General features: G+C 42.6%; 1 protein-coding gene and 1 long non-coding RNA gene across 3 annotated transcripts in view; both read left to right on the forward strand.

Annotated features, from left to right (window-relative positions):
* LOC309626636 overlaps positions 1-20845 on the forward strand; it is a 1318538-nt gene that overhangs the window by 63670 nt on the left and 1234023 nt on the right. The window lies entirely within an intron of this gene.
* Positions 1-20845, forward strand: part of ANGEL1 (angel homolog 1) — a 23594-nt gene continuing 2749 nt past the window's right edge. For both annotated transcript variants that reach the window (XM_082387540.1, XM_082387541.1), the window contains exons 1-9: positions 1-151; positions 2967-3542; positions 4459-4685; positions 5147-5216; positions 5822-6255; positions 8550-8676; positions 8986-9096; positions 20011-20080; positions 20606-20772. In XM_082387540.1, the coding sequence (XP_082243666.1) occupies positions 88-151; positions 2967-3542; positions 4459-4685; positions 5147-5216; positions 5822-6255; positions 8550-8676; positions 8986-9096; positions 20011-20080; positions 20606-20772 (1846 nt within the window). In that variant the 5' untranslated portion in view covers positions 1-87. The remainder of the gene's footprint in view (positions 152-2966; positions 3543-4458; positions 4686-5146; positions 5217-5821; positions 6256-8549; positions 8677-8985; positions 9097-20010; positions 20081-20605; positions 20773-20845) is intronic.

Raw genomic sequence — 20845 nt, forward strand, 5'->3', positions numbered from 1 at the left:
GCCGAACGGAGGGAGACCCGGCGGGCGGCCGCGAGGAGGGGAGGCGGGCGCTGGAGCGGGCGCGGGAGCTGGTGCAGGCGGCCGGCCATGATCGCGTCGTGCCTGTGTTACGTGCTGCTGCCGGCCGTGCGCCTTTTCCGCGCCCTCTCAGGTACCGGCCTCGCGTCCTGACGGGCGGGTGCCAGGCCCGGGCCTGCTTCGGCGGGGCCCCGCGGGGCCTGGGGCGGCGTGCGTCGCGGCCGGCTTCACGACCACCTTCCCCCGGCAGTGCCAAGGTGTGGGGAGGCGGCCCTCGGCCCCGCCGTGCCCGTCCTGGACTAAACGAGGCCCGGGCCTGGCCGGCGAGCCTCGTGGGCGGCCCCCTCCTCACGCCTGTGACCTGGAGGCGTCGGGCCACAGTTAACGTGGAGGGGGTTGGGGGAGGGGCCAGAGCTGCCCTTCTCTGGCCCCGGGGTTGCGGAGAGGTTCCGGGTCCCGCTGAGTCACTTCCCTGGGGGTCGGGGAGGGTTGGCCGCTCGGGGCCGAGGCGAATGTCCGAATTCTCTGTGGACAGGGGCCAGTCGGCCCTGAGGGCGGATCTGTGGACTGAAGACCTAGACGTACCTGTTTTCCCCTGGGTCAACTCCACACTCACCTTTCCCAGCCGCCTCTCAGCGGAGTCTGGTTGAAAAAAAGGATGCTCAGAATCCAGAGACACATTGAAACCTCAGCTTTGAAGCAAGTCCCGTGCGTTTAGAGATGTAGTGGGGTGGAGGCAATGCCCAGCGGGTACTTAGAGAAGAGTTATTGTATAACTTTGCCATGATCTGCCTGCGCTCCCCATTCCTGGTCTTTGACATTCCCGAGGCTCTTATGAGACCATCAGTTCCTCTGGGAGATCCCACAGAACCCCCAGACTTTTCTCTGGCATTTTAGGGGGCAGGACAGACCAAGAAGGACTTTTAGAAATAAGAGGTCCAACTGTGTGCATTCTGTGCTTTTCCTTTCTGGAACTTTACACAATATGTGTGTGTGTAATTTCTGTTCCTATATATTTCATATAAATCATTTAATGTATGTATGTGTATGTTTGTATCTGCCGCTAGAATGCGGGCTCCAGGAGGGCAGGGCCATGTCTGTTTTGCTCACTGTGTCTAGTGCTAGCATACTGCCCAGCATGCAGTAGGCACTCAGTTCGGGAATGTCTTTTGTGTACATACTTCTCAGAAATGAGGAACTCCACAGAAGTCATTGTTTTCAGAGAACTAATGCATATTCTTCTAGCCATGTTGCTGTCATTTCTGGAGCTCTGCCAGTGTCCATAATGGCAGCCATAGTGACATATACTAGTCCGGAGGTTTCTAGACCAGTAGTCAGAGTTTTAGGTATCTCGGAGGAAGGGCCGCCTCCCCCCACCCACTTGCACACACCTATTAAAGTAGTCCCATTTGTATTTGTACATTTGGTTTCTGCAGATTTTCTTTTAATAAAAGAATTCTGCTGCTGAAAAACAAACCACCACCACCAACCAAAACCTGCTGAGTTTGAAAACTAATAACCTCACACATATAAATCAAAGAACTTCTGCCATCCGATATACATAGAGGATGTTTCAAAGGGCGGGGAATTAATAAGTTCCTGAGACTAAGGCCAGCAACCCAGCCCATGGGTTTAGAGCAGGGTGTCCCAGTCTCAGTACTGTTGACGTCAGGGGCCTGGGTAGTTCGTGTGGAGGTGTCTCTTGCGCTGTAGGATAGTCAGCCGTATCTTCATCCTATAACCACTAGATGCCAGTAGCATCCCCACAGTTGTGACAACCACTGTGTCTCCAGACAATGCAGAAATGTTCCCTGAGGGCAAAATCACCCCTGGTTGAAAAACCACTGGTTTGAGGGACGTAAATCCACATAGACCATAAATAAGATAGTGTCTTTCAGCATTTGAACCATTTTGAAGTTTTTCTTGCCTTTTAAAAAAAATGGAGCTGATAAAATAAATCTCTGGTGATTGAGGGTCATCATCATACATGTCACTTGTCCTATGCTATAAATAAGTGACTTAGTGTGCGTTGGTGGGGGGAGGTTTTGTTTGCACCAAAATACTGTGCTTGGATTTTGGGGGCTCTAATTTTATAGTTTTTCCCACCTGCTTTTTGCCTGTTGGCTGTCGCTGTGGCTGCCGTAGCAGAGAGGTGGCAGCTGTCTATTGCTGTCAGTTGTTGCCACCTTCTGATTTACAGCCGCTAGAGTACTATGGAATGGGAAAGCTGATAATGAAGTCTGTGAAGATTTATAAGTAGAATAAATAGATTTGAGAAGAGGACCCAGGGCCTTTGCTAAGAGAGAGATTGTACAGATTTTGAGACACCCTTTTTGTCTACTTAAGGCCTTTTTCTTTTAGAATGCATTCATAGATTAGTGGATTTATAGAACTAGAAAAGCCCTTGGGGATTATCTAGTTCAAACTTCCCTTGTCCTCATTTTACAGTCAAGAGTGAGTCCATCTCACTAGGGGCATTGTCCAAGGTCACATAGCTTTGTTAATTTCAGTGCTAGGCCATAACCCACAGTTCTGACTCATGGTCAAGTGCTGGTTCCAGTGTAATGTGGCTCTTAGAACCAGAGAGTTGATGTTAGTAGGAGTCTTAACCTCCAGATAAAAGGAGTGTGGTTGTATGTGACCATCTCTGTCCTAGATTATGTGGGATAGCCATTCTTTCATTCACACACTGAATATTTATCAGATCCTTACCATATGAATTAGTTAATACTTGTAAAACATTTAGAACAGTGCCTGGCACATAGTAAGCACTTCGCTCTGATGATGATGATGTTGCAGGCACTAAAATGGACAGGCTCAGTGATGGTACAGTGATGAGCAAGGTGGATATGATTCTTGCTTGTATGGGACTTATTAGAAGTTGGGAGAAGAGCGTGGGTTGGGTGATGCTGTCATCTTATAACATGGTATTTTGGCTTTCTTCTTAGATGCTTTCTTCACATGTCGAAAAAATGCCTTCCTGGCGAAGAGCTCGTCCCCCCAGGTAGACGGCGACTTTGCCATGGCCCCTCGGGGCCCCGACCAGGAGGAGTGTGAGGGCCTGCTGCAGCAGTGGCAAGAAGAAGGGTCAAGCCAGGCACTCTCGACAGCGAGCGAGGGTCTGCTTGTAGATAAGGGAGTAGCCCAGAGCAGCCTGGCGCTCCTAATGGATCATCCTGGAGAACACGATGCTGCTCCAGAAGACAAGTGGTCCAGCAGGCAGCTGAGTGACCTGCGGGCAGCAGAGAACCTGGAGGAGCCTTTCCCCGAGGTGCTAGGAGAGGAGCCACTGCCAGAGGTCGAGGGCCCAATGTGGGCAGCAGTCCCGGTGCAGACCGGCCCCCAGTATGCAGACTGTGCTGTCCTCTCAGTGGGTGCCCTGGCTGCAGACCAGTGGGAAGAGGACCCTGCAGTGGTGGCCTGGAGCATAGCACCGGAGCCTGTGCCCCAGGAAGAGGCTCCCATCTGGCCCTTTGAGGGCCTGGGGCAGTTGCAGTCTCCCCCAGTGGAAATCCCATATCATGGTGAGTCTGACAACCGGCTGAGTGAGCTGGGGCAGCAGGTTGTCTCGGATGTGCGCACAGTCACTGCTAAAGCTCTCGTGTGTGGAGCTCTGCTGCTGCATTCTGCTTTTCTGAGACTCCTGCAGTGGCAGATCCAGAGGGGCGTTAGAGAGCATTTCATCCAGCCCCGTGGCCTTTCAGATGAAGTGATCACGGCACAGAGAGGTAGCAGGACATGCCTAAAGTCACATAGCTAGGTAGTGGCAGAACTGAAAGCAGACCATTGTTCTGATTCTCTACATTATTGGTTCTCTGGAGGTGACCTGGGGTAGGGGTGGAGAGCTCTCAGGGCTCCACTCTCTGCCTCAACCAGGATAACTCCATTTTTATCTGTGTTATATATCGGGCTTCCATTAAACTTTGGAGAATGAGTGCTGTGGCTCACATAGGTTTGAAATCCACTCTGCAGCTCCCTGCTCGAGGGCACATGGGAGACACATTATGGTTTCTGGCTCCATAGGCATTTTCAGGTTTAGAGGTCAGAAAACACCCAAGGCTGAGATTACTCTAGAAATGTCTTTAATCTCAGATGACTAGTAAGCACATTCATCTGAGTGATTCCCCAGAGACCCATGGATTTATCAGAAGTGAGAAATTGTCGGCCATATTTAGTGAACTTGTACTAGGTGCCAGGTACTATGCTAGGTACTAGGGATACAGTGATGAACAGGCCAAGATTATCTCTGGCTTTGTGGAGCTTATTGTCTCGTCTGAGAATGTCCTTAGAATGTTGTTCAGATCACCACAGAAAGGGATGAATGACAGAGAAAATGAAAAAAGGAACTCGTCACAGTATCATGGAGTCAAGAGTGGAGATGGTGGGCCCTGTGAATAACATGGACTTACCATGGACCTCTTCTTCCCAACACCTTTGCAGAAATCTTGTGGCGAGAATGGGAGGATTTCTCCACTCAGCCAGATGCTCAGGGCCTGGAGGCAGGGGATGGCCCTCAGTTCCAGTTCACTCTGATGTCCTATAACATCCTGGCTCAGGACCTGATGCAGCAGAGCTCAGAGCTCTATCTGCATTGCCATCCAGACATCCTCAGTTGGAACTACCGCTTTGCGAATCTCATGCAGGAATTCCAGCACTGGGATCCTGATGTGAGTGAAGATGGGGAGATGTGCCATCCTGCATTTGCTCTGGACCCTGGCTGTTTCCCAATGCTCTTAGAAAATGAATTGAACCCCATAGTTGTTCATATGACTGGCGTCCTGCCTAGGACTGGTGCTTGCCTGCCTGGTGTAATGAGTTTGGGGCAGATGCTAAGAAGAGTCTCCGTGGGTACACGCTTTCCAGCACCTTTGTGCAGGGAGGGAGACTTGAGGGATTGAAGGAGCAGGAAAATCCAGCACATGTATCTGATCTCAGCTTAACTCTGGGCCTGTTCTTGCTGGTAGTGGCTATCAGGGAAGAGTCAGCACCCAGGGGAAGTTTCAGTGTGACCCAGCCTGAGACCCACAGCAGCTTCCCGTGTGGCTTCAGTGCCTGCTCCTGGGGTGGGAGTCGTACTCCAGCGCCCTCCATTACTCTGGAGTGATTGGATTCCTTGTCATTTTCCCAGATCTTGTGTCTCCAGGAAGTCCAGGAAGATCATTACTGGGAGCAGCTGGAGCCCTCTCTGAGAATGATGGGTAATGCCACTCCCTGGCATGTTTGTCAGTCTTTCTTCCTACAGCCCTGTCTGCTCTCTCCTGAATGCACTGTATCTTTCTTTCATCTCAGTAAACCCTCAGTCTCATCTGTGAGCTAGCTCCTTTGTGTGGGTGAGAAGGAGAGTCCTGAAGTTTTAAAGCAATTCTGACATATATTGCCACTTAATGCTTGAAGTAACCAACCCTGTGAGGCTGAATATTATTATCCCCATTTTACAATGTGGAAACTGAGGTTCAGAAAATTTGTGTGACTAGCTCAAGGTCACAAAGCTATAAATATAAAACTCATAGGTTGTGGAGCCTGGACTCCAGCTTGTCTGACCCTAGAGTCCATGCTTTTCCTGTCAGGTTATTGCTTCATACCCTTCTGTCCCTCCTTCCCCTTCTAGCCACTCAGTCGTCTGGTTACAACTGTAAGGGAGCCTCTGCAGAACCAAGGAATTGGCAAGGGCAAGGACTCCCCTTATTGAACAGCAGGAGCAATGCATTAGGCACACATGCCTGGGCTACTGCCACTGGGTAGCGGGCCCCTAACCCATCTTCCAGGACTCTGACCCATCTCCTTGGTGGGGTGTTCCTTGCAGGCTTTACCTGTTTCTACAAGAGGAGGACCGGGTGTAAGACAGATGGCTGTGCCGTCTGCTACAAGCCCATGCGATTCCGTCTGCTCTGCGCCAGCCCCGTGGAGTACTTTCGGCCTGGCTTGGAGCTCCTCAATCGGGACAATGTGGGCTTAGTGTTGCTGCTGCAGCCACTAGTCCCAGAAGGCCTGGGGCCAGTCTCAGTGGCCCCCTTATGTGTGGCAAATACTCACGTCCTGTACAACCCACGTCGGGGCGATATCAAGCTAGCCCAGATGGCCATTTTCTTGGCTGAAGTGGACAAGGTGGCCAGGTTGTCAGATGGCAGCCACTGCCCCATCATCTTGTGTGGGGACCTGAATTCTGTCCCTGATTCACCTCTTTACAACTTCATCAGGGATGGAGAACTCCAGTACCATGGGATGCCGACCTGGAAGGTGAAATGGGAGAGGCCACTGCGGGGTTGGCTTAGGGAGAGATTTTGGTGTTGGCATCTGGTGTTGCTTCTGTGGCAGGGACCTCAGTTACACCTGTTCTGGCTTCCTCTGGCTTTTTCTTGTTCTACTGATATCTGGTACCCAAGCCTGGAAGTTAGGAGCTCGTGAGTGCCTTTGGTATATTGGAATCCTTTCAGTTTTTATCATTAATTTACGTTTAGTTTACAAGTACATAACTATATACGTAAGTGCATGTCAGTACACAAGTACATCCCTTTAAGGATTCAGACATTTTAAAATAAGACCAAAGCCCCCTTTATTACCTACATTTCCCACGTCTCCACTTAGAGTCAAGTAATAACTGTTCAAAGTTTGGTTGTGTTCTTCCAGGTCATTTTCTATGCATTTGCTGTAGTATCTAAGCTGTTGTGATGATGTAATCATAATCTACATTTATTAAGCACTTACTGTGTGCCAGGTGCTATTTTAAGCACTTTACATGTATTAACTCATTAATTTTCACAGTTTCTATCGTTGCTTCCATTTTATAAATGAAAAAGCTAAGGTGTAGAGAAGTTAGGTAATTTGCTTACTCTAGTTTTTGCAGGTAGTGAGTGGTGGAGCCAGGATTTGTAACCAGGTAGTCTGGCCCCAGAGCTCTTGCCCTCCAATACTATGCTGTGATTGCTTCTAACAGCTGGTATATAATGTACTGTGTGTGTTTATAAATGTGATATATTGTGTATATTTCATTTTGTAGCTTGTTTTTTTTCACTCAACAATGTACATATGTATCTATCTCATTCCTTTTAACTGCTGAATGTTTATAACCTAGGTATCTTATAGTTTTATTGTAGTTTATTTAGCCCTACTGAGGAGCATTCAGCTTGTGCTGATTTCTTTACATGTCACTTAATCTCCTTGTTCCTCTCTTTTGCCCCTGCTGATCCAATTTGTTGCTTAACTTTCGGCACGGCACAGGGGAGAAAAGACATAAAATGACTGAATTATTGTTGAGCACTTTGGGCTTCTATTTTAATGAGGTTACTCAAGTGCCAGCGATGTCCTGGTTGCCACATGCGTAGAGAAGGGCATTATCCTGCCAGGAAGCTGCTATAATCAAGGGGCTCAGGGAATGGGAATAAGAATTTACTAAGTGCCTACCATGTGACAGCTGCCGTTAAGCATAGTGATTAAGAGCACTCATTTTGAAGCCAGATAGTCCTGCGTTCAGATCCCTGCTCTGCCACCTTGGGCAAGTTACTTCACTTCCGTAAGCCCCATTTGCCTCGTCATACACTGGGGATATAATGGGACCTACTTCAGAGGGGTTTTTTTGGTGGATTACATAAAATAACGCACACAGTGTTTTCCAGTTCCTGCTTCAAAGGAAGCAGTCAGTAATTGGTAGTAGTTATTGTTACCAAGATTCTTAATTGTATGTGGTATTATTTTCCCATTCAATAGTAGAGCATATTGAACCCAAGAGAGTTAACTAACTTGCCCAAAGTCACACAGTTAGTAAATGGCCATTAAATTGAAGGTGTGTTTTATTTCTGATGGCATACTGAAAATGTATGTCCTTTAGGGGCAGAGAGATTGTGTCTATCACTGCTCTCTCCCCAGCGCTTAGCTAGTGTTTTACACATAGTTGGCATTCAAATATTTGTTGTTGTTAAATGAAATAAAGGGGATTTTGCTACACACGTTGGAGATATGCAGATGACTGATGTTGCCGAATGTTTCCCCTACTACGTTCTGTCCGTTCCCAGGCTGCTCATTGGCTTTGACCGAGGATGGTGACGTAGATACGGTAAAGTGCTTTGGTGAATTTCCCATTTGGTTTGACCCCGTGGTTTCCCAGTAATAGGCTTAAGATGCTAGACTTTGATCCAGAAGATCCAAAGATCAGGATAAACCTTTTCCCACTGCAAATTAAAGCCCCTGAAAGTTGACATTCCCTGGGCAGAGTAGTGTAGATTTTTCTGAGCTGAAATTTAGGAGACCATATGTTCATATAGTTCTGTTCTCTTTGACTCGCATACCTCACTCTCTTAACCCCTTATTCCTGTCTCATGGACATTTCAGTGTTTCTAGTAAAAATAAAATAATAGTTTTAAATAGCTCCTTATTTTTAACTTTCCCCTGAGACTTATGTGTTTTGCTTGTGTTACGTACATAGTATGTGACTGTGTGTCTGTGTGTGTGTGTATGTTTGTCTGCATGTCCCAAAACATGGGCTATTTCCTTTTTCCATCTCAGATTCCTTATTCCCATCTGCTCTTTCCTTGCAGGTATCTGGACAGGAAGACTTCTCCCATCAGCTTTATCAGAGGAAGCTGCAGGCCCCACTATGGCCCAGCTCCCTGGGCATCACTGATTGCTGTCAGTATGTCACCTTCTGTCACCCCAAGAGATCAGGTGAGCACATGCCACATTCTTGGTTGGTTGTCCCTCCATGCCCATTTTAGGAGAAAGCTGGCACCTCAGTGACAAGAGAAAGTGTAATTCCCTCAATTCTCTTAGCACGTTCCTTTGTTTTTTTCATTGTCCTCCTCGTGGTCACCCAATGAAATGGACAACTTTAAATCATAGCCATTGGAAAAATCTCCTTGTCTTCAGAGCCAGACTTCCTCTGTGTCCCTACTTGTAAGCTTCTTGGTATTAAGGAAGTCTCAGCATGTGGCTCCTCTTCCTGTCTTTCACTGTATGGCTTTTCCTGGTTTACAGAGAGACGTAAGTATAGCCGAGATTTCCTGCTACGTTTCCGCTTCTGCAACATCGCCTGTCAGCGACCTGTAGGACTGGTTCTTATGGAAGGAGTGACAGATACTAAGCCAGGTAATGGGAACTAAGCTTGTTCCCTAACTTGTTCCAACTAAGCTTGGTTTTCTTTCCTCTTCATCTCTGATATTTGTCAGTTATGTGGTTTCTTAGTCTTTTCTAGGTATAATTCATAGAGATTAGCTTCTGGTAATAAGTATGCTTAGGAGGAAGGTCAGTGGAGTTCACTGGCCATGTGCAATGTGTTGAGAACGTGGACCAGGAATCAAGAGACCTGGGTTCTAACTAGCTCTGAGACCTTGAGTAAGCCACAAGCTTTTTAGTATTAAGTTGCTAATAACTAGCATGTATACAGCATGTTTAAGAGAGAAAATACACTTGATGGGGCTTTGAAAATCATAAGGTGACAGCACTCCTGGTTGTAATAACAAGTTACTCCTACTGAGAACTTCCAGATTGTAAGTAGCAGAGTATGCTTGATGTTCTCCCCTTCTTGTCTCTGAAAACACTCCAAAGCAACAAGGAGAATGAAAAAGAGAAATGCAAACTCCATCTTTGAGAAAGCTAGGAGACCTGACGATATTTGAAATCATGAACCGCAGCACAGGTGGAATGGTTGCAGGAAGCACTGGAGGCCATGCAGGGGTGCTGGAGCAGGTATGGAGAGACGGGTCTGTGGGGCCACGTGGATCTCCGAAAGAACCAGCTGGGTGCCTCTCTCCAGGGTGAGGAGCATACCGTGAGGCACGAAATCAGAATCCCTTGTTTCATCAACAAGAATAGGATGCACAGGTTGTGAAAGGATATTGTCTGAACCTCTTTTGGTCCAAAGAGGCAGTAGAGGAAAGACTGATCAAGGAATCAAGCCAAATTTGCATGAAGCAGTCTGTTTAAGTGGTGGGGGGAGGTGTAATACTTAAACTGCGTATTTCTTTTGGCTAGGGGGAAGTAAAGATGAACAGGACTCACACACAACCCTGCGTCATAAGGAAAATGCCTGTTACTTGGAATGCACACCCAGGTCTTCGCTTATAAAAGCTTTGTACCAATAGCTTGTACATAAAAACCTCAACTAATTCCAAGCTGGGGTGCCCAAAAGGAGCCAGCGTGAGATCTGTACTAAAATACTATAAGAAAAAAAGGTGGAAGAACAGGAAAAATAAAAGGCAGATAAAGAATACTTCGAAGATAAAAATGTTGCCATGGAGCATATGAAAATTATGATTATTTTCCCATGAATAAAAAAAATTAAGCAATTGTCTTTATAACATGAGAGTGCAAAAATAAAATAATTGCTTTTATAAAATAAGTTCAAGCACATGGCAAGACACCAGTAGATGAAATGTAAACTGCAGAGCTCAGGAAAGAAGTGGAATAAAAAATTTAAGAATCACATAATGAATACAAAATTAGAAGCAGTCCAAGAGAGAATAGGCACTGCTGAAAACAAGGCAAGAGGCAGAGGCCAGGAAGGATAAAAAGCACTAGAAAGAAAATGACAGTAGTGGAAGTTAAAGAGATTCAACATACACATAGTTCGAGTTCACAAAGAAGAAACCCAGTATAATAGCACAAAGGGAATATTTAAAGGTATGATTCAAGGAAGATTTTCCCAAAATCAAGAGATCTGACTCTCCACATTGAGAAGGATATACCATGTTGCAGTAAAAAATGACATAGGAGAGTCAACAGTAAGACATCCTAGTGAAGTTAACAGAAGTCAAAGATAAAAGAATCCTTTAGGCAGAACCAAAAAAATTGGGCTATTTTTAAAGGTAAAAATAATCAGGTAGGCTTCAGATTTCTTAACATTAACATTCGACTCTGGAACACAGGAGAACAAGGTTTCAAAGAAAGACGGTATGGTCAAAAATTTTATACTCAACCCAAAGCCTTTCATGAAGAAACTGCTAGAAGAATAACTTAAGACAACCAAGCAATGACTGAAAAAACTATAGTAAAAGGACTGGTGGTAAGCAGTGAATTCATTTTTTTCTTGAAGGAATTTAACTTGAATTGCCATTTTGCACAGAGCAGTGAACATTTCAATGGCTTGGTTTTGTTTTTTTTTTAATTGTAAAGCTAATGTATTATTATAACTGTGGTGATAGCAATAATAATAGTGGTGGCCACCATGCATAGAGCGACTGGCGTGTGCTAGGAACTGGGGTAAGTGCTTGGATCAGTTGGGCTCAGGCAGTGAAGCAGTGGCTCAATGTTTTAAGAATACAAAATCCTAAAGTTAAACAGTAGTAGGATCCCACGTAGGTAATTCCATGTTAAGAATAGGTTATTTTTAGAAAATCAGTACTGTACTTGAAACATAAAATAAGCATTTCAATTTAATAACAAAATAAGAACCTTTAAAATACACTGACAATCACTTTGTAAGTAGAATCATTATATGGGGGAAAATAACCAGTTCACTCACAGTGCCCAATAATAGCAGTATTTTCAAAATTGAGATTAAATTTGGGTAAACACACCCATCCTCCACATACTGTGAACGTACCCTTCCGTTTGTTTAGTATCCCCACCCAGGGCCAAATAGGGTCCTGATGAATCTCTTTTAAGGACTCCAAATCTAAAAACCTACCACCAGTTTTAGACCATGAGTAGAAAGACTTAAGTGCAGTACAAGGAGATCATAGTGTGTGATCTTTTTTTCTAGAGGATTTGTTTAGATGTACTAACAAATAATATTTCCAGTCCAATACCAGAGTCATCCAACTCAACTGTAGACATTCAAACTTGCCAAGTTGACTGTGACACTGACTTTAATGGGAAGCATCTGAGTTGCCAAAGGAGCTACAGTGCTAGGGAGTGATGGTCTAACTTTCCAACAAGTTGACGTTGCATTGTGCTGGAGTGTTCTACATCACACAAGTTGTATAATAAAAAAAAATTGTGATTCTCACTCTCCCCAACTCCCTTTGTGAAGGAATAATTCATAAGATGGGAATCTAAATTTTAAGTCCCCCTCTTGTAAATATTTTTAATTATTAGTGGTTTATTCTTTCCAGTGTGGTTCTTAAAGACACTGAAAGGGGTTACTCTGTTTTCTTTTTCATGAGCACTTGCACATTTCCATTTATCTCCGGAGCTTCAGGTCTTTTAACATGTAAAAATAAACCATGTGCCCAATTAAGTGCGTTCTAGGAAAAAACAGTTGCTAATAAATGACTTCCGTAAACTATTTAACAAACTGACCAGATGGCCACAGAGGAAAGGCTATCTGATCAGTTTCTGAACCAGGAAAGTTCTGAATCCAGCTCCTACACTGGCCCATCCCTGCACAACTTATTATCCTCTTCCCAAGTACTTGCAGAAGAACTTACTTGCTTGGCTGCTGCCAGCACTGAATGGTCCAGGAAGATGTTGCAGCTCAGGTAGAGGCAGTTGTGGCCCATGTGCTCATGTGGCCTGGTGGGACAGGCAGAGGCCTTGAGTCCCATGTAGCTGCTGGAGCAGTGCTGTTTGTACATAGTGCTGCATAGGTAGAACCTGGTGTTGAGAGAAGCAGTTTTCTTTCTTTCTTTTTTGTTTTTCTTTTCATGTACTAAAAGAAGACTTGATTTTTTTTATCCTCACACTAATATGAAAATTTGCAAAGTGTAAATGTCTAGTTTGGAAATCAGTCCATTGTCTAGCAGGTTCCAGCATTGCTAATGAGAAGTCTGCTGCCATTTTGATTCTTGATCCTTTCTTTGTATATCACCTATTTTGCCTCTCTGAGACTTTCTGGTTCTTATCTCTAATCCCTTGATTTCTGAAATCTCATGATGGTTTACCCTACTCAGGGTGTTGGTTTCATTCATTGTTTTGGATACTCCAGGGCCCTTTCAAATGGAAACTAATTTATTTCGAGTCACATAATTTTGCTGGTAATATTTCTTCAATAATTTCCTACCTTCTGCTTTCTCTTTTTGGAATTACTGTTAATTGGATATTAGAATCTACCATCTGTGAGATGCTCTCAGCTTGTTCATTCCTTCTAGTGATTTTAAATTTCTGCCATTATATTTTTAATTTCCAAATCTCTTTTTAAAAGTTCCTTCTTTTTTATACCATTGTTTTTGGGTTTTTTTTTAATGAATGCAATATTGCCTTTCTACTACTGAGGATGATAATTTTTAAAATTCCATCTGTTCCTTCCAAGGTTCTTTTAATTAAGAGTTAGTTTCTTCCTACCCCACTATTTGTTTGTTACCAAAGATTCCATCAGGTGTCCATTCACATTTAGGAATGAGACATGAAAACCTAATGGCTCTGTGTAAGGGATGGCTCTAGTTGACTGGCGAGTTCATTGTGCCAGTTTTGATTTTCACCTCCCACCTCTTTTCTGGAGTAATGGTACCTCTGATTCCTGACCTCTTATATGATTCAGAAGCCTAAATTAGCTTGCATCTTGCTGGAGAGAAAACCATTTTCAATATCCTGCTGGTCACTGTGATTTTTCTGATTCAAAATGAAGATATTAGTGTTAGGAACATTTATGTTCCAAATAACATCACATCAGTCATCACAAAGTGAAACTGCAGTATTTAACAAGGAATAATAGTCAGAAAATAACTAATGGTTGAAGGTTTTAATTCATCTTTCTCAGTTCACAATAGTTCAAGTAGATAAAAAATAACTAAGAATATAGAAGACTTAAATAACATGTTGTATGGTAAATCTGATGGATACATATCAAACTCTGAACACTGAAAGCAGAGCAAAGACATCTTTTAAAATATCCACAGGAAATTCCTGAGAATTGGCCATATATTAGACTACCACAAAAAAAATCAGTAAATTTCAAACAGTAGAAATAGTATAGCCAACTTTCCGTGATCACACGTGCATTAAAAATAGAAGTTAAAAGAATGCTATCATCTGGACATTTAAAAAATTTCAAACAACTTTTGGGTCAAAGATGAAATTTAAACTGAAACTGCAGAGTGTGTAGAAAATAACAATAATGAAAATACCATATATTTGTGGTATATAGCTAAAATAGCATTCAGTGAAAAATTCATAGAATTATATAGAATATCTTGAATCAGAGAATTATATTGATAAGAAAAGATTAAATTAAGTAAATTAAGTATCCCCCAAGTTAGAAAAGAGAACAAGCTGAAAGAAAGAAGATGAAAATGAAAATAATTTAGAGAACAGAAAAACAGTAGGACTAATAAGCTCTAAAAATCAGTTGGTTATTTGGGTGAAAAACAGCTGTCAGATTAGCTAACCTATTATCTAACCTATTTAAGGGGGCAGGGCAGGAGCAAGTAAAAGTATTCAGATGCAGAAGAATTAAGAGGATTATAAGGGGGTTCTTTTCTCAACTGAGTGCAAAAGAAATTGAAAACTTAGATGGCCTATGTTAATTTTAGAAAATGTAATTTACTAAAACTGATTGTGAGAGACATAACATAAATAGATTACCACAGGGTGAAAAAATAGCGAAAGTTCTCAGAGATACAGTCCCACAAAAACACCATGTTCATGTTGATAGGAGAACATCATCAAACCTTTAAAGAACTTGTAATTCCATTACTGTTTAAATTGTTAAAGAGCACAGCAGAAGGGGGCCAAGTTATTTTTACAAAAGAAGTATTTGACACCAACACCTGACAAAAGTTACACAGGAAAAGAAAACTACAGAACTTAATATTGTCCACTTATGAATATTGATGCAAAAAATGTACATAGAAGATCAGGAAACAGAATCTAACATCACATTGAAAGAGCAATATACTATGGCCAAATGGAGTTTATCAAAAATATGAAGGTAGTTCAGTATTGGGAAATCTATTAATTTATTTATCATGCTAATAAATATATGAAATCTATTAAAATATAGAAATGCATGTCATCCTGTAGATGTCAGAGACATTTGTTAAAATTTAACATCGGGCTTCCCTGGTGGCTCAGTGGTTAAGAATCCACCTGCCAATGCAGGGGACATGGGTTCAAGCCCTGGTCCAGGAAGATCCCACATGCCGCGGAGCAACTAAGCCCGTGTGCCACAACTACTGAGCCTGTGCTCTAGAGCCTGCGAGCCACAACTGCTGAGCCCGCATGCCACAACTACTGAAGCCTGCACGCCTAGAGCCCGTGCTCCACAACAAGAGAAGCCACCGCAATGTGAAGCCCCCACTCACCGCAACTAGAGAAAGCCCCGCGTGCAGCAACGGAGACCCAACGCAGCCAGAAACAAGAAATAAATAAAATAAAATAATAAAATAAATAAATTAAAAAAAAAAAAATTTAACATCTATTCCAGATTCTTTTAAAAAGAACCTTCTTAAGGAAAAAATAGATAGTTCCTTATACCCTTAAAATACATTTATCTTGGTCAGTCAGCACTTTGGTGCACCATGGAGGAAGGGGCATGGAGCTGCCAGGTGCCTGAAAAAGAAAAAAAAACAAAAGCACTTATCTCAATCCAAAAATGAGCATCTTGCTTAAAGAAGACAATCTAGTAGCATTCCTGTCAAAGTTGGGAACAAGATAGGGATGACCACTGTCATTCAACTGTGAGAGACACCAGCCACAGAATTAGAAATAGAACATAGAAATATAGGCAAGTAAACAATGGAAAGGAGGAGGTAAACTATTACTTGCTGTTAAAATGGTTATATAACTGGTTATCCAAGAGAATCAACTAACAACTATTATTAGCATTAATTCTGGAAAGTATCTGGGTAGAATATTAATATACAGAAATCAATAGTATTCATATAATAAAATAATGATATATTTGTTAAAAGATGTAATTTTAAGAAGACCCTATTTATAATAGCAACAAAAAGAGAAAACAATTTAACAGGGAAAATGTAGGAATATTTCATTTCATATAAATTAACAAATTTATTAGCATGAAGTCCATAACATTCTCTTACCTTTTTTTAAAAATAACTTTATTGAGGTGGAATTCACATACCATAAAATTCACCCATTTAAAGTGTACAGATCAGTGGCTTTTAGTATATTCAGAGTTGTGGAACCATCATCACAATCTAATGTTACAACATTTTCATCACCCCCAAAAGGAATCCCATATTCATTAGCAGTTATTTTCCCTTTACCCCTCCCCTTGTAAAAAATCAACAGTGGACGTATGGGTTTCTGGACTCTCGGTTCTATTCCATTCATCTATATGCCTATCCTTAGGCCGGTACCACTCTGCCTTGATTATTTTAGCTTTGTATAAGTTTGAAATAGAGAAGTGTAAATCTTGTAACTTCATTGTTGTTTTTCAAGATTATTTTGGCTATTCTGGGTCTCTTATATATTTCTGTGTGGATTTTAGGATCACCATGTCAATTTGTGCAAAAAAGTTAGTTGGGATTTTGATAGGAATTTACAGATCTGTAGATCAGTTTGGGAAGTGTTGCCGTTTTAACAGTATTATCTTACGATCAGTGAACATGGAAGTTTTCCCATTTATTTAGATCTTTAATTTCTTTCCATGTTTTATGGCTTTCAGTGTGTCTTATACTTGTTTTGTTAAATTTATTTGTAACTATTTAAAATTCCTTTTGTTACTTTTATAAATGGAAATATTTTCTGAATTTCATTTTCGGATTGTTCATTGCTAGTGTATAGAGATGCAATTTTTGTATATCAGTCTTGTATCTTGCAATCTTTCAAACTCAATTTTTTAAAAATAAATTTATTTATTTATTTATTTATTTTTGGTTGCGTTGGGTCTCCATTGCTGCGCTTGGGCTTTCTCTAGTTGCGATGAGCGGGGATTACTCTTCGTTGCGGTGCACGGGCTTCTCATTGCGGTAGCTTCTCTTGTTGTGGAGCAGGGGATCTAGGCGCACAGGCTTCAGTAGTTGTGGCTCGCGGGCTCTAGAGTGCAGGCTCAGTAGTTGTGGCACGTGGGCTCAGTAGTTGCGGCACGTGGGCTCAGTAGTTGCAACTCTTGGGCTGTAGAGCGCAGGCTCAGTAGTTGTGGCGCATGGGCTTAGTTGCTCCGCAGCATGTGGGATCTTCCGCGACCAGGGCTCGAACCCGTGTCCCCTGCATTGGCAGGCAGATTCTTAACCACTGCACCACCAGGGAAGTCCCTCAAACTCATTTATTAGTTCTAATAGTTTTTTAGTGCATTTCTTATGATTTTCTATATATAAGATCATGTCATGTTGCAAATAGAAATAATATTACTTTTTTCCATTCCAATTTGGATGCGTTTTATTTCTTCCATAATTGTCCTGGCTAGAACTCTCATTACAGTGTTGAGTGGTGACAGCGAATATTCTTGTCTTATTCCTGATCTTAGGGGTAAAGTTTTCAGTCTTTTAGCATTGAGTATGATGTTAGCCATGAGGTTTTTTTGTTTGTTTTTTGTTTGTGTTTTGTGGATTCCCTTCACCAGATTGAGGAAGTTCTCTTTTATTCCTAGTTTTTTAAGTGTTGTGGGGTTTTTTTTTGGTCATAAAGGAGTGCTGGATTTTGTCAGATATTTTTTCTGTGACTATTCAGATAATCATGTGGTTTTTGTTCTTCAGTATTCTATTAATATGATGTATTATATTAATTGATTTTCAGATGTTAAACCAACCTTACATTTTTAGGATAAATCGTATTTGGTCATAGTATATAGTCATTTTTCTATTTTGCTGGATTTAGTTTGCCAGTATATTGTTCTGAGACTCGTTTTCCAACATGGGGGAGGAGGAGTTTCCCCCAACGCCAACAAACAATTCAACTCAATTCTGACACTGTCTCCCCAGCGATAGCATCAGATTCCACAGGTTAAGGGCTCAGTTCTACAAGACCCACCCCTCCAACACTTCAGGTGCCTCTCAGAAGACCAGGTTGTTCCCTGTGCTTCTTCTGACCAACTGGCTATAAATCAGAGGTTCCCACTATCCCCTCCTTCCTTGGGTTAGATTAATTTGCTAGAGTGGTTCACAGAACTTAGAGAAACATTTCACTTGCTAGATCATTGGTTTATTATAAAAGGATATAACTCAGGAACAGCTGTACAGAAGAGGTGCATAGGGCAAGGTATGTAGGAAGGGATGTGGAGCTTCCATGCCCTCTCTGGGTGCACCATTCTCCCTCGAATCTCCATAAGTTCACCAACCTGGAAGCTTTCCAAACCCTGTCCTTTTTGGGTTTTATGAAGGCTTCATACATGGGCATGATTTATTAAATCCGTAGTCATTGGTGATTGATTCCACCTCCAACCTCTCTCTGCTCCCTAGAGGTCATAGGGTGGGACTGAAATTTCCTCTAATCACATGGTTGGTTCCATTGGCAACCAGCCCCCAACCTTAGGTATTTTCCAAAATTGCCTCATGAACATAACAAAAGGCACCTTGCTCACTCTCAACACTCAGGAAATTCTAAGGGTTTGGGGAGCTTTGAACCAGCAACTGTGGACTAAGACTGTATATGAAGACTGACTATATATGAGAAATATATATTTGGTCATCTGAATGACCAAATATACATTTCTTATAAATCACAGAACTGTAATTGTTGAGGCATTTTGCATCTACATTCATAGGCGATATTAGTCTGTAGTTTTCATTCTTTGTGATGTTTTTGTCTAGTTTTGGTATCAGAGTAATACCTCGTAGTATGAGTTGGGAAGTGTCCCCTCTTTTATATTTTGGAAGTATTTGTGAAGGATTCATATTACTTTTTTTCTTTTTTTAATGTTTAGCAGAATTCACTAGTAAAGCTATATGAGCCTGGGCTTTTCTTTGTGAGAATTTTTAAATGCTAATTCAGTCTCTTTAATTGTTATAGAACTATTCAGATTTTCTTCTTTTTCTTGAGTCAGTGTGTGTAGTTTTTGTCTTTTTAGGAATTTGTCCATTTTACCTAAGTCATCTAATTTGTTGGTATACAATTATTTATTGTATCCCTGTAATTTTTTTATTTCTTAAGGTTGGTGGTGATGGCCCCCTCTTTCATTCCTGGTTTTAGTAATTTGAGTTTTCTCTTTTTTTCTTGGTCAGTCTAGCTAAGGGTTTGTCAATTTTGTTGATCCTTGTTATCCTTTTTCTTAGTTTGGGTTGTTGTAACAAAGCACCACAGCCTGAGTAGTTTATAAACAACAGAAATTTATTTCTCACAGTTCTGGAGGCTGGAAGTTCGAGGTCAGGGCGCCAGCATGGTCCAGTTTCGGTGAGGACCCTCCTCTGGGTTGCTGATTGCCAACTTACTGTTGCATCCATACATGGCAGAAAGGACAGCTCTCTGGGATCCCTTTTATAAGGGCATTAATCCTGTTCATGAGGGCTTCACCCTCAAGGCCAAATTACCTCCTAAAGGCCCCACCTCCTAATGCCATCACACTGGGGGTTATGGTTTCAACATATTTTGGGGAGAGACAAACATTCAGTTCATAATACCTATAAATGTCAGTAAGATCTGTAATAATATTCCCTCTTTCTCTCCTGATATTGGTAATGTGTGTCTTTTTTCTTTGTGTATGTGTGTGTACATGTATAGGTGTGTATAAGTATGGATACGTGTGTGTGTGCATACATATGTATACGCATACATACACAGCTACATATATGCACACAATGGATGGTGGGTGATAGAAAATCTCTGGAGGAATACACCAGGAATTTGTTAACATTGGTTGCCTCTGGAGAGAGGAATTGAGTGGCAAGGTCCCAGAGTGGGAGGGAGCCTTTTCACTGATATTTTTCTCTACATTTTGATTTGTGTACCATGTGACTGTATTACCTATTCTAAAGAATGAATTTAAATTTTTTAAAAAGTTGCTGAGCCAGGGAAGAGATGTCTGTGTTAGAGACCTCTGTCTGTCTGCTTCCTGAGGTTCTTGACTTTGGTCCATTGTTTTCTTCCTCTCCTCACCTTTTCTCTTTCCCTTTTCCCTTCTGGAACAATCCAGTCAAGGATCTGAGTGGGATTTCAGGGTGCAAGGTTCTAACCCTGCTTCACTGTCTGTGAGTGATAAAACCCTTTCTCTCCGGTCTTCTACAGAGCGACCTGCTGGCTGGGTCGAGTCTGTCGTTGAGGAAGACATATCTGAGCCTGAGCCTGACTTCCGCAGGTAATCTTCTTCCAGTTCCCTTCTGCTTGCATTCCAGCCCCATCGAGGTGTATTAGAGAGATTCCTGTTGGCTTTCCTGGGGCTGATTTGGGGGAACACATTTTGCTGAGCTCTCTCTTCCTCTTGTGTGTGCTAAGTTTATGGAGGCACATACTGGTGTGCAGAGGCCAGAGGTGACCCACCTAGGTTCTTGCAGATGAAAAGCCCCTGCCCCTTTCATTTGGGAGTAAGGCCTCACAGAAGAGCTTGCTGACCCATGGACAAGGGTACATTAGGTATACTTCACCAGGTAGCAAGAGGAGAGTGGGGGGTGAGGAATGTCAGCAGGACTGTGTATAAATGTGTCTGTTTCTAGGCTAATTTTAGCTAAGACTGTCAGCCTCTTAATTAGCATGGGAAGGCATTTGCTGAGGTTGAGTTATTTGGGATCATCCCTTAAAAAACTTGATAAAACCCACAGAGAAGTGACCTTGGGGAAAGTTCAGTAATGTTTGTTGACTGACATCTTCCCCTCCACCCCCGAAGGACTGTAGGCACCATCCAGCACTGCCTCCACCTGACCTCGGTTTATACTCATTTCCTGCCCCAGCATGGCCGCCCAGAGGTCACCACAATGCCCTTGGGTCTTGGAATGACAGTAGATTACATCTTCTTCTCAGCTGCTGAGTCCTGCGAGAATGGGAACAGAACTGGTAAGCTTAGTGGATCCTGGATTCCTAGAAGCCACCCCTAAGAGTCCCTGGGAACTGATGGTGGGTCAGGCAT

The sequence above is a fragment of the Balaenoptera borealis genome, assembly GCF_965194805.1.
Source record: "Balaenoptera borealis genome assembly, chromosome: 3".
Classification (NCBI taxonomy): Eukaryota; Metazoa; Chordata; class Mammalia; order Artiodactyla; family Balaenopteridae; genus Balaenoptera; species Balaenoptera borealis.